Source organism: Saimiri boliviensis, chromosome 2 (assembly GCF_048565385.1).
Source record: "Saimiri boliviensis isolate mSaiBol1 chromosome 2, mSaiBol1.pri, whole genome shotgun sequence".
Lineage (NCBI taxonomy): Eukaryota > Metazoa > Chordata > Mammalia > Primates > Cebidae > Saimiri > Saimiri boliviensis.
This window is the reverse complement of record NC_133450.1, coordinates 170,469,260-170,483,835: the sequence shown is the minus strand read 5'-3', so window position 1 is coordinate 170,483,835 and position 14,576 is coordinate 170,469,260. Positions and strand designations below refer to the sequence as shown.

General features: G+C 33.7%; 1 protein-coding gene across 14 annotated transcripts in view; it reads right to left on the bottom strand.

Annotated features, from left to right (window-relative positions):
• CNTLN (centlein) overlaps nucleotides 1-14,576 on the bottom strand; it is a 314,849-nt gene that overhangs the window by 204,454 nt on the left and 95,819 nt on the right. For all 14 annotated transcript variants that reach the window (XR_012516586.1, XR_012516587.1, XR_012516588.1 and 11 more), the window contains exon 6: nucleotides 7,374-7,511. Coding sequence is in view for 11 of the 14 variants with exons in the window: in XM_010338733.3 (XP_010337035.2) it covers nucleotides 7,374-7,511 (138 nt within the window). In the remaining 3 variants the exon portion in view is untranslated. The remainder of the gene's footprint in view (nucleotides 1-7,373; nucleotides 7,512-14,576) is intronic.

Sequence of the window (14,576 nt, the reverse complement as noted above, 5' to 3'; positions counted from 1 at the left end):
GTTCTTCAGCGATTTAGAACATTAATGTTCTCAAATCACAAGCCCTGCATCCATACAGATACATGGACATATACCATTTTCCTGTAACTATTCAAAAAACCGAAACGCAGAAAATAGCAGTCAAAAATGGAGAAGCAGAGAGAAGAAAACCAATAATGGCACAATGCCTTCAGGAAATACAAGAAGAGGGAGGAAAAACACGCTAGTAATAATGCATGATGATTATTGCCATTTTCACGAATAATATTAGCAAAAATTGTCAAAGGAAATATCCAACAGTACAGGAGAAAATTTGATTGTAGTTAAGACATGTTAGCCAGGAGACCCCCAAAAAATGTTGCATTTAGAAAGGAGACATGATGATGATAAAACATACTATCTTTCAATACAGTGTAAAAAATAGCAAATTTATTTATATTCCAATGTTAGAAGACATCTGGTATTTCTTATTGTGAAGGCCCAAATCAATAGCTGTTCTATATTTAAGGACAATGTACAACAAAATATATGTATCTTTAGTCATAAGAAACACACTAAAGAGTAGGACGATGCTCAAACGATTACAAGGCTTTGCAAATTAAAAATCAACCTGAGAAAAAGCACATTTTTCTCTACCATCTCATGCCATTTTCTGGGCATGCTTTCAATAAGCGGAACTGAAACATAATCTTATGCTATGCAGATACATTTATTTCTCTCTATCTCCCCACACCACCACAGAAAAGTAGAAGTGATGGTATGTACACCAAATCTGCAAATAGAAAAAGCAAGTGAGGCTCATGGAAAGCACTGAATTTGTCTAGACCTTTCCACATTTGAAAACAAGTAAAGTAAAACAGGAGGGGCCAAGATGGCGGACTAGAAACAGTTGTGGTAGGAGGCCTGCACAAAGAAGAACCAGAACAACTAGTGAATCCTGCACTATCAACTGAGGTATCCAAGTTCTCTCACTGGGACTGACTAGGTATTTGGCACAACCCACGGAGAGCAAGGAAAAGCAGGGTGGTGCGGCAGCCCACCTGGGAGCCACACTGGGTAATGGGATCTCCTACCAGGAACCAAGAAAAATGATGCGTGATCGAGCTACTCTGCTGGGGAAACCACACTTTTTCCATGGATCTGTGTAACCCACGATCAAGAGATCCCGTTCATGAGCCCACGCCACCAGGGCCTTGGGTTCCAAGTGCAGAGCTGTCCAGATTCCTGGTAGCCTCTTAGTGGCCTCTTAGCCGCCACTGGGTTGGAGACTACCCAAGACTACCAACTTCCCAGTGGAAGGGGCGGCCATGTTGCCTGCTGCCTAAGATGCCTGAGTTCCCAAGGAGCAGGGACAATGGGCAGCAGCCTTTGCTGCAGCTCCAGTCTGCCAATTTTCCCTTGCCAGTGCCAGGAAGACTGGATGGTTTGGACCCAGAAGGAATTCCCCACAGCACACCACAGTGACTATGGCAGATTGAAACCAGACAGCCCTTTAGGCGGAACACTAACCCATCCCTCCTCACTGGTTAGGGCCTTCCTACAGCAATTTCAGCAACTCCAGCCAGGGGTTTAGGGACAGAACTCTGATCTCCCTAAGACTGAGCCTCTAGGGGGAGAGGTGCCCACAGTCTTACAGATTAGTAGACTTAGACCTTCCCCATGCTGGCTCTGAGGAATCCGGGCAGTCCAGACGAGTGGGATTCCCCCCAGCACAGTGCACCCACTCTGGCAAGGGGCGGCCAGAGTGCTTCACTAAGCGGATCCCAGATCCCCGGCCTCCAGACTGGGTGAGACCCCCAACAGGGGTTGCCAGACACCTTATAGAGGAGCATTCCATTGGCATCAGGTTGGTGCCCCTCTGGGACAAACATCCCAGCCAGAGGAAGGAGCAGGCAGTCATCTTTGCCATTCTGCAACCTCCACTGGTGACGCCTCCAGATGCAGAAGGGACCCAAGTGAATAGGGTTTGGAGTGACCCCCAGTAAACCACAGCAGCCCTACCCTAAGGAAGAGGGGCCTGTTAAAGGAAAAACAAACAGCAACAACAATAACAGCATTAACAAAAAGGTCCCCACAAACTCAAAGATCAAAGCTAGATAAACTCACAAAGGTGAGAAAGAATCAAGGAAAAAATACTGAAAACTTGAAAAGCCAGAATGCCTATTCTCCAGATGATTGTAACATCTCTCCAGGAAGAGCACAGAACTGGTTGGAGGCTGAGATGGATGAACTAACAGAAGAAGGCCTCAGAAAGTGGGTAATAACTAACTTAGCTGAGCTAAAGACACAAATTGGGGAGAGTAAAAATGGTTGAATTTACATGCTCATTTCAGAGTGTACATAGCAGAGTACAAAAATCAGCTAAAGAAGAAATGTAGCTTAAAAAAATAATAATATAAATCTCCAGGGTTTTTCATATGTTTGTTCTTAGTTTTAGAAAGATAGTGTTCCTTACAGAGAAAAAATAATTATCTAAGATGTAATAAACTCTTCAATTTCACATCAGAGAGCTGTATTGTTTCATTATATGAAAAAAAAAACTAAAGTTATTAGTTACCAAAAGAACATGTGCAAAATAGTCTTTTTTATTTAAAAAGTCTGTCTACCCAATCCTCAATTTATAAATAGGGACTGAGAAAAATCTAGAACAATGCTCAAAAAATTTTATGGCTGCTATTTCTCTAGGGATGCATTTTTAGTGTAATTTTTTTTCTTTTACCTTCTTTGTACTTTTCTGTACTACATGCATTTATTTTTATATATTTCACATTTATCATTTATACCAAAATAACCATAGCACGATTCACAGTGAAAAGAAAATAATTAATCCACCCCCAAAAACTGCACAATAAAATTATATGCAATAAAAGAAAAATCATTTGAAAGCTTTATGAGAAGGAAAAATTACATTTAAAATAGTAACGAGAAACATGAAAGATCTAGGAATAAATTTAATGAGAAATGTTCAAAACTTATATGAGAAAAACACAGAGATTGAAACAAATGGAATGGCACACCACATTCTGGGACAAGAAGACAGAAAATCATAAAGATGTCAATTCTTCTTAGATTATTATAAATTTTATGTGCTAACAACATACCAAAGAAAAAATAAGCAAGTTTACTCTAAAGTTCATAAGCAAGTTTACTCTAAAGTTCAAAAATTAACAGGGAATAATGGCCAGGAAAGTTTTGAAAAAGAGTAGTAACTAACAATAGGCCAATCTTCATAATCTCTACTCTGCTTAGCCTAAGAGACCAACAACTTCTTTACAGACTAGATTATACTGCTTCTTGTTCTCTGACTCTGACTGAACCTCAGCAGTTGGAGGCACTAGCTGGTGATTCCAGAGTAAAAAAGAGAAAGAGGTCAAGACATTTATTTACCTGGTTCACTCTCTACTGAGCTACAGTTTGATAGTGCCTGTGTTCCTCTGTCTAAGGTTACTGCTCTTACTGGGCAGCCTCTGTCACAGAATACTAACTCTTGTCCCTTCTGGCTAAGGGTGGTAATGGTTTCCTGTTGTTGATCATCCATGATCAGTATTATTCTGAATCTAACATCTATTCAGACAGAACTTGCGTCTTTATCATAGTGAATCTTCCAAACCATGAACGTTGTTATTTCCCTGCACATAATAGAACTTTTATTTTTCTCAGCATTTGTAGAATTCTCTGAATAGAGGTAATATACATTTTTCATTATATTTGCTATTCATACTTCCAGTAATACTGTAAATTAAATTCTTTTTAAGTTAATTTCCTAATATGTTTTGCTGGTTTAAAAAAAGCAATTAAGTTTTATATACTGATCATGTATCCACCAAGCATGATAAACTTATTTATTAATTTAAACTATATATAAATTATTTTGCATTCTTATGTGAATTGATCATGTTTTAGTAAATAATTAGGATTTCATTCATTTCTAGTTCTTATATCTTTTTATTCTTTCCTTACTACATACTTATTATTTCTGACTATGTGCTAGACCTTATTTTGTAAAACTTTAGATATAATTTAAGTCCAGATTGTTTTATCATTCTCCAAAGAAAACTCATTTGCTTCTTTTAAGTACCTGGGAAAACCAACAATCCAGATGTATTAATCCAATTTCAGGATTTTGTCTGAAGATTCTCTGAACCAAAATTATGACTGCACTGCCTTGACTCAATTTCTAACAAAAATTCTCACCCTTAATTGTAGAATCATTATCTATTCAGGCAAAGTTTTGGGTAGGCAATTTAATTGGTTATCTCTTTTTATGCAATGGCTAGGTAAATATATTAACATGCTCTATACAGATTACAGGAATGTACATTATTATTTATGCATAGAGTTGGACTTTGATATCTGTGGTTTCTACTTCCACATATTCAAAAAACAGATCAAAAACAGTAATTCAAAATACATAACAACAAAACAATAGAAACAAAAAATACAGTATAACAACTATTTACACAGCATTTACATTGTATGATATATTTAATATAAGTAATCTAAAGATGATTTAAAGTATGCAGGAGAATGTGCATAGATTATGTGCAAATACTGCCATTTTATATAAGGGGCTTCAGTATCTGTAGACTTTGGTATCTACATTGAGGCCTGAAACCAGTCCTCCACAGATACCAAAGAATTACTGTATATACTTACTTACACTGTAACCTGGGCAAAAATCATTTGAAGTAGAGTTCACAAAAATATGCTTTAGCACAATGGGTGACATGGATCAAATAGTCAATAAAATATAAATGACTATGAACTCCAAAGAAGACAATCCACAAAGAAACAGTAGCTCCATCATTTATCAGTGAGGAAAAGTATATCCAAATAAGAAATGCTTAGACCACTTTTTCCACAATTATGGCTTAGTATATCTTGAGTAAAACATAGATTCAATAAACTGGGACTGGTCTATCATAACCACCCTCTCCCAAAGAAATAATGATGAAAGACACAGACATGTAGTACATCCAAACATAATCCTCATACAAGATAACTCAGGAGAAACATTGTAGACATCTTGACTACTACCCTATCATGAAGATTCAAGACAAAGTCCGCTGCACCAAACAACCAACTCTATGCTATTATCCTTCTCTGTGAGTCCTTCTTTTCAAAATTTCTACTTTTATTTTAGATTTAGGGGGTACATGTGCAGTTCTGTTACATGGCAATATTGCTTGATGCTGAGATTTGAGTATGGTTCCCGTCAACAAGGTGGTGAATATAGTATCCAGTAGGTAGGTTTTCGACCCATGGACCCTCACTCCCTTCATTGTCTAGTAGTCCACAATGTCTACTGCTCCTATGTTTATGTCTATGGGTGCTCAGTGTATAGCTCCTACTTATAAGTGAGAACATGAAGTGTTTGGTATTTTGTTCCTGCATTCACATAGACCGTATGTCTCTATGAGTCCTTATAATCAGACTCTTACAATTACACATGGCTCATTAGCTATTATTCTTTTACTATTGTATAAGAAAAAGTGCATCTGTGAATATTACTGCTTTATTTATAACTTGCAGCTCTTGCAATACACTAAATTTAAATATACAAACTCCGGTAAAACATAAAAGAAAACATAGTTGTTACATCCCATGTCCTTAACACTGCACTTTATCCTAGAATGGACACCATATTTGTTCTAATAGCCTAGCACCATCGTACTCTAAACTGGAAAGGTCTTTGTTGAAATATTTTATGAGTTCTAGATGTTATATTTTAAGAACATTGACAATATGGAAAACAGCAGAAAGGTAACCCAAAACATGATAACATCTGTGAAACATGTACATAAAGAGCTTATGTAAGAAATAGTAGTTGATCGATTAGTTAAAAAAAAAAAATGTTGTCATTAATAACTGCCTTAGACCACTGAGCTATGTTACATAATAGGAATTAGATTGTTTCTGAGATTCTCCAGATAATAAAACTACAATAAATAGGCAGGAATTGTAAAAAGGCAAATTTCAACTAAGTACATGTAAAACAATGTTCGAAAATTTAAACAATATAAAATGAAAATAGCAGTCTTGAAAAGCATGAGAAACTTTTAAACTAAAAATTTCAAGAAAAGACTAAATGCTATACTACCTTATTGGGAAGAAGATAAGAATAACTAACAATTTTTAAATTTCATCCAAATCTAAGATTCTATTCCTATTTAAATTATTTTCTGACTTCTGTATTGTTTTAAAAATAATTACACCATGAGTTGATATGTCAACCAGTCTACCATCTATAAAGCTTATACTTTTCCTGACCCTTATGATGAGAAAGTTTTTAAAATCAGATACAAGCAATCTGTTAACGTTCTAATTCACTTCAATTTTACTGGCTTCAGTAATAGTAAACAGTTTTTCACTCAAACTAAATTCACAATGCTATATTTAAATTTATAAAACTATATTTTACCCAATGGAACTATAAAAAGTACATGATATATAGCACTAACTTGACCCCCTTACCAATGCCCACTAACATGAAAGAAAAATCACAGACAAGTTTTACCAAAGAAGAACTCCACCCAATGTGTACCAGAATGGCAGTAACTTACCCATCATTTATTTATTACTTATTTTTAAATTACAGTAAATTACGCAATGAAATTCTATTATATACTTCTAGAAACATACCTTCAATTCCATGCTCTGGTGCTACCAAAATAAATAAACACATACATACAAATATCCATGCATATCCATTCATGTGTGTGGACAGACAGATAGGTAGACAGATATGAGAGAGAGAAAGAGAGAGAGAGAGAGAGAGAGAGAGAGAGAGAGAGATGCAAACACACACACAAACACAAATCTATGAACCAAGGAAAAGTTAATTTATTTTCTCTCATACTACTTACTGAAAAAAGTAATTATAAGGCAAATTAATAGTTTCAATATCTTTAAAAACACTTAGAAACACAAGTGTATCATGCTTACTTTCTCAAGTAATCCAATTTTATGAATAGTATTAAAAAATCAACTATGTTAATACAGAAAGACTGTGTCACAAACTGAAACTATATAGAACATAATAAAATTAAAACTCAAAATTGTGTTTCTCAGTTATTATTGTTCCCTGTAGCAATATGAATACCATATAACACATACCTAGAAATGTTAGAAGAAAACAATGAATGAAAGCATTGCAATGTCCTTGTTAAAACCTGAACTAGGGTACCCCTTGACCATGCTCATCCAATCCTGCAGACCCACTCATTCTCCCAGGTAAATTTTCCATTTAGTGTAAATAACTCCAGATTCTCAATGCACAAACACATATAACCCAGAAAACACAGTTTTATTTTAGGGTGTTAATAATAAGTATAAATGCTGTCATTCTGAATGACTAATGACATTTCTATAATGTTAAATCAAAAACAATATACTTGCCTGACCAGGGTAATATCCATATCCTTCTGGATAAGTTCAGTCTGTTTATTATTCAACTGTAATGATAGAGTATTATATTTACTCTGTAATACTTCAATTTCTTTCCTTGCTTCAATTAAGTTCTCTTCAAAGGCCTAAAATTAGAGTGCTGATATCACTAATCAAACATAATAGTAAATATAACATCTGTTATATTTAATTATTTTACAAAATGACAAAGAAAAACTATTTTAATTTTTTCACTTCATTAAAATACTTTTAACACAAACAGTAACTTATATCAGTAACAGATTTTTGAAGCAAATAAACTTGAATATATGTATAATAAATTTAGTTATTAATATATTGTACAATAAAGTAATTCATGAGATGAACACGAATGAACTCATTTACTTAAATATTAATCAGAACAAATTATAGACATTTACTTATTTCTCTGTTGTAAGTGCACATACACAGATACATTCTAAGAAGAAACGACAGTACTACAAAGACATCAAAATAGTTTTTCAAAGTTTGACACTCAGATCATGCTCAGTTCTCTTAATTGCAGTGAAATTTATCTAAAGTTCTTGAAGTTGATCTTTTTCTATGGATCATTCTCTAAATCTTATTTTGTTGTGAAGAATTTTAAAATTTGATGTTTTATTTTAAAGAATATATTATAAAATTAATTTTAATTATTTTTGCAAATAACTAAATATATATTATATCTAAATAAAGTATGGCAATATAAATACCATACATTAATGCCAAACATAAATACCAACTTTTAGATAAGCACTAGAAATTCTTATTTATTTGTAAAAAAGACAATGACAGATATGAAGGCATACAAATAGATAGAAGAAGAAGAAGATAGAGGGAGGAGAGAAGAAAGACGAAGGAGGGAGAGAAGAAATGCAAACCTTTTTAAAAATTTACTCTTTGTATCCAGCATATACAGAGGTGGCTAGATGTTCAACTATTGACAGTTAGTTAGGACTAAAAGCACTGTTATACTTAGCAGGAAAAAGAAACCAAACTCAGAAAAAGAAACTGGGGACTACAGAGGTGCTGTCACACAAGAAACCAAAAACAGGTTGTGACTGTGGTCGGGTGACCTAGAAGAAATTTTTTAACACAACACAGATAAGATATGTGTAAAACTGCTCATCTCAAAATTCAATCTGATTTATGCCAAATATGAGGGAGGGACAAGATGGCTCAGGCTTGAAAAAAGATCTAGTTTCAGACTGAGGTACCTAAAAGTACCAGGAACCTCAAAATAGCTTAAAAGGGATAAAAGAACACTAGGGTGGAAATAGAGGACAGTAAAACATTCCGATCAAGACAAACGCTTCAAAATCTAACCTTCAAAAAGAGAGCCAATGAAGTGAACAATAAGAAATAAACACTATCCTAGCGAAGGCAAATATGGGAACCAATTTAAAAGAACTACAAATATAAAGAATATACTAAAATAGACAAATATTATGAAACAAAAATGAAACTAATAGGCAGCTAAAGTAAAAAGAAAAAATACTATTTAACGTAAAGAGTAGACACAGAGGAACCAAATCAAAAATTATTGAAATAATGTAGCCAAAGCTGATGGAAGCTTGATAAGTAACAACAGAGGTAGTGAAGAGTCAAATTTAAGACAGATTCTGAAGGTAGAAATGACAGGACCTGTTGATAAGTGTCTGTGGAGTTGCAAGATAAAGATAGGAAATAAAGATCTCTTGCAGGGATATGGCCTAGGAGCAACGAGGTGAATGATAGGGCCATTCAACAGGATAAAGCAGACTAGAAAAAATCATAGGTTGAAAAAAATCCAAAGGTCAGCTTCCAATGGATATATTTTTAATCATTAGAAAATACTACAACAAATTTTCCAAGAAGTATAAAAACTTAGAATAATTTTTCATGAAAAACCTAAATTAATAGCAAAGAAAACAAGAATAAATAATAGAACTTCATTTGTAATACTAAGCAAAGAAAGAAAGAAAACGAAGTAGAAAAATGCACCCCTCAACACAGTAGTCCTAAATCCAGCCCTCACACAGAATTCCAGCCTGGGTTCCCATTTTTGGAAGGTTAGTGAACCCCAAATCTGGAGCATGCCTTATGGTGGGTCCCCACAAGTAATGCTCCCAAGGTAATAAACAACAATAGAGCTCCTCTCTCAAGTCCCCTTGACATTAATATAAAATTATGGTAAAATTTTTCATTGTTTCCTACTACATATTGTTCAGTTTCGTGCCATACGACTATATTGCACATTATAAATTTAAATATTTTAAAGAAAAAAATTAGAAGAAAAAATTTAAAAGAAGAAAATTACAAAAGGATAATTTAAAATGCTACAAATATCAACACATTTAATCAATTATATAAAACTGACTCACAAAAACCACTTATCTGGTCCTAAAGGTTTAAAGAAAAGGTCTATAAACATTTCAATAAGTGAACAACCTCCATCTTGTGGGAAACATTACAAAGAATTTAAAAAGGATCTTCTCAACTCATTTTATAAAAATTGCATGACCTTTTATCCAAGTCAGAAAGGGAAGGACATAAAAAGGAACATGTCAGGGCAATATCACTTAAGCATAAATGCAAAAAATCCAAAATAAGCCAAACTAATATTAAGAAAGATTTGGGTTATTTACTGAGGTTATTTGGTTCCAGAAATATAAAGATAGTTTAACATTAGAAAATCTATTCATATAATTTATCACAGTATGAGATGAAAGGAAAAAAATATGAACATGCCAATAGCGTCAGAAAAACCACCCAAAACAATCCAACACCGTATGATTTAAAAACAAAAAACTGACAACAAAATAGGAATACAGAAAGTTTTTTAATTTGGTAATAGGAATGCCAAAAATCTGTGAATATGATAATTAATGGTGAAATGTTCATTAAAAAAGTAAGAACAAACCTGTTTTAAAATTGTCCTTGGGATTTTAGGTAATATACTAAGAGAAGGGAGAAAACAAAAACCCATTAAATATATTATATAAATATTAAGAGAAAAAGAAATTTTTTTTTCTCTCCATTTCAAAAAAAAAAAAAAAAATCAGGAGACAACAGATGCTGGAGAGGATGTGGAGAAAAAGGAACACTTTTACACCAGTGGTGGGAATGTAAGTTAGTTCAATCATTGTGGACAAAAGTGCAGCAATTCCTCAAGGATCTAGAAATAGAAATTCCATTTGACCCAGCAATCCCATTGCGGGGTATATATCCAAAAGATAATAAATTGTTCTATTATAAAGACACATGCACACGTATGTTCACTGCGGCACTGTTTACAATAGCAAAGACCTGGAACCAACCCAAATGCCCATCAATGATAGACTCAACAAAGAAAATGTGGCACATATACACCGTGGAATACTATGCAGCCATATAAAACGATGAGTTTGTGTCCTTTGTAGGGACATGGATGAATCTGGAAACCATCATTCTCAGCAAACTGACACAAAAACAGAAAACCAAATACTGCATGTTCTCGCTCATAGGCAAGTATTGAACAATGAGAACACATGAGCACAGGGAGAGGAACATCACATACTGGGGTCTGTTGTGGGGGGCTAAGGGAGGGCCATAGGTGGGGTAGGGAAGTTAGGGCAAGATAACCCAGGGAGAAATGCCAGATATAGGTGACAGGGGGATTTAGGCAACCAACCACCTTGCCATGTATGTACCTATGCATCAATCCTGCATGATCTGCATATTACCCCAGAACCTAAAGTACAATTTTTAAAAAAAGATAGAAAATGTGGTATACATACTAATGGAATACTATTTAGACATAAAAAAGAATGACATCATACCACATGAAGCAGCATGGATGAAACTGAAGGTCATTATGTTCAATAATTCAGGCAGAGAAAGACAAATACTGCATATTTTTACTCATAACTGTAAGCTAAAAAACCTAATCTTAAGGTGATTAAGAATACAATGATAGATACCATATAGTGGGAAGGGAAAGTGGGACAGTGGGGATGTACAAAGGTTATTGGTACTAATATGCAGTTAGATGGAAGAAATAAGTTCTAGTGTTTGATAGCACACTCAGGTTTCTATACTTAGGAACGATATCATGTACACTTCAAAGCAACTACAAGGAAGACTAGAAATGATACCAACACATATAATTGAAAAAAACTCAGGGTCATGGAAACCCCAAATATCCTGACTTCATCATTACAAATCATATGCATGCAACAAACACTCACATATAATCCATAAATTGGTATATTATTATTTATCAATTAAAGAGGGAAAAAAGGAACAAAATACCCACACAAAAGTAATTCTGGAGCTAAAAATTACAAGTGAAATAAAATATTCACTAGATTGTTCAGCAGCAGATTTTAGTACAAAAAGTAATTAGATAATTAGAAGATAGAACAATTAAAATTATTGAATCTGAAGAGGATAAATAAAGGAAAAAGAAAAAAGTGACCAGTGGGATACCACCAAGCAGACCAACATACACATTACAGGAATCCCAAGAAGAGAAGGGATCAAATGATGGCCCAAAACTTCCAAAATGTGATGAAAAACATAAATCTACAAATCCAAAACCTCAATAAACTCCAAGTAAGATCAACACAAATAGATTCATGTTGAGATACATTATAATCACATTATAATCAAACTCATGAAATTCAGCCTAAAAAAGAGACAATCTTCAAAGCAGCAAGAAAAAAGTAACTCATCACATATATGGGCTCCTTAATGAGAGTAACAGCTGATTTCTTGCCAGAAACCATGGAGTAGAGAGGCAGTGAGATAACATATTTAATGTACTAAAGAAAAAAATATATTAACCTTGAATTTTACATCCAGCAAAAATCTATCCTTTAAAATTAGGGAGAAATTAAGATACTTACAAATAAAAACTGAGAGAAGTCATTACCACTTCAACTGCATTACAAGAAATGCTAAATGGAACCCTTCAAATTGAAATGAAAGGATGAAGGCAGTAATTCAAATCCATATGAAGAAATAAAGACTTCTAGTAAAGATAAATAGGTGAGCAAATATAAAAGCCAGTATTATTATCTATTTGGCTTCTAATTGTCTTTTTTATTTCCTACATGATTTCAAAAACAAATACATAAAAACAATATAAACTACATAAAAACTATACAAATAATGTATAAATTATGTATACCTTGAGTGCACATGTGTAAGATATAATTTGTATTATCAGTAACAAAGTGGATGGACAAAGCTGTAGAGGAGAACCACTTTCTATTTATTAAAAACACTTCATATCAATTCAAATTTTATTGCTATAAATTTGGAAAGGTATGTGTAATCAACATGGTAAGCACAGAGAAATTATCAGTAGTATATATACCAAACAAATAAAATCAAAATGTGTCACTAGAAAAAATCAACTAAGGAAAGCAATAATAGAGGAAATGAGGGACATAAAAAGGTGTAATAAGAAAAATGGCAGAAGTCAGTTCTTTCTCATTAATAATTTCTCTAAATATATAGGAATTAAATTCTCCAGTCAGGAAAAAAAAAAAGATTGGCACAAGGGGCAAATAAATCATTCTACAACTATATGTTGTCTACAAAATCTCACTTTAAATCCAAAGATACACACAGGTTGACAGGAATGTGATGGAAAAAGATATTCCATGAAAACAGTAATCAAAAGAGAGCTAGGATAGGCATAATCATATCAGAAAGAAGAAACTTTAAGACAGAAATGGTTACAAGAGACAAGAGACCTAATAATCAACTCATCTGGAAGATATAACAATAAACACGTATGCACCAAAAAACAGAGCCCCAAAATATAAAAAGCAAACAATTAAAGAAATGATGGAGAAATAGAAATTGTTACAATAATAGTTGAAAATTCAATATTCCACATTAAATAATTGAAAAAGTGTCTACATGGAAGGTTATTAAGTATAAACAACACTATATACTATCTACAATTAAAAGGCGTATATGAAACACTCTACCTCAAAACAGAAGAATAAAAATGCTATTCAAGTACCTATGAAACATTCACTGGGACAGACCATACTTAAGCCATAAAACAACTGACAAAAAAATTTTAAAACAGTAACATAACACAAAGGATCTTCTCTAAATACAATGGAATGAAGCTAGAAATCCAGAGCAGAGGAAAAATACACAAGCATGTGGAAACTTAAAAACACACTCCAAAAACCAATGGAACAAAGAAGAAATCACAAGGAAATTAGAAAATATTTAGAGATGAATATTTTAAAAATACAACATACCAAAACTATGCCATGTAGCAAATGCAGTTACTCAGAAGGAAATTTATAGCCATAAATGCCTAAGTTTTAAAAAAAGATGCACCTCATTAATATCCTAAGTTTGTACCTTGAGAACCCAGAAACATAATAGCAAACTAAACTCAAAGATAGAAGAAAATAAATAATGAATACGAAAGTGGAAATTTGAAAAGCAGAGGGATAGAAAAACAACTGACAATCATTAAAGCAAAAGGTTATTTTCTGAAAAGAATGTCCAAATTAGCAAACCTTAGCTAGACTACTAAAGGGGAAAATTTAAAAAGGACACAAATAACTGAAATCTGAAATGACATGAGAATACTACTATTAACTATAAAGAAATAAAAAGGATTATTAGATAACAAAAATAATGATTAGACATATTACAATGAATCCATCTGATCCTGGGCTTTTTTTTATTTGGAGACTTTGTTACTGACTCAATCTTGCTGCTCATCACTGGTCTGTTCAGGTTTGCATGATGCTAAACACTTAATCAATTATTAGATAGATTAAGTATTAGTAAGAAAGCTGCCATTTTATCACTTTTTTTCTCCATATATAACAGCATTTTTGTCCTTCATTTCCTCTATTATTGCTTTTTTTAGTTGATTTTTCTGTTGTTTTTTTTTTAATTTTTTAGTCTCACTCTGTCACCCAGGCTACAGCACAGTGGCACAATCTAGGCTCACTGCAACCTCTGCCTCCCAAGTTTAAGCAATTCTCCACCTCAGCCTCCCAAGTAGCTGGGATTACAGGCACATGCCACCATGCCCTGCTAATTTTTTGTATTTTTAGTAGAGACAGGGTTTCACCATCTTGGCCATGCTGGTCTTGAACTCCTGACCTTGTGATCCACCCTCCTTGGCCTCCCAAAGTGTTGGGATTACAGGCGTGAGCCACCGC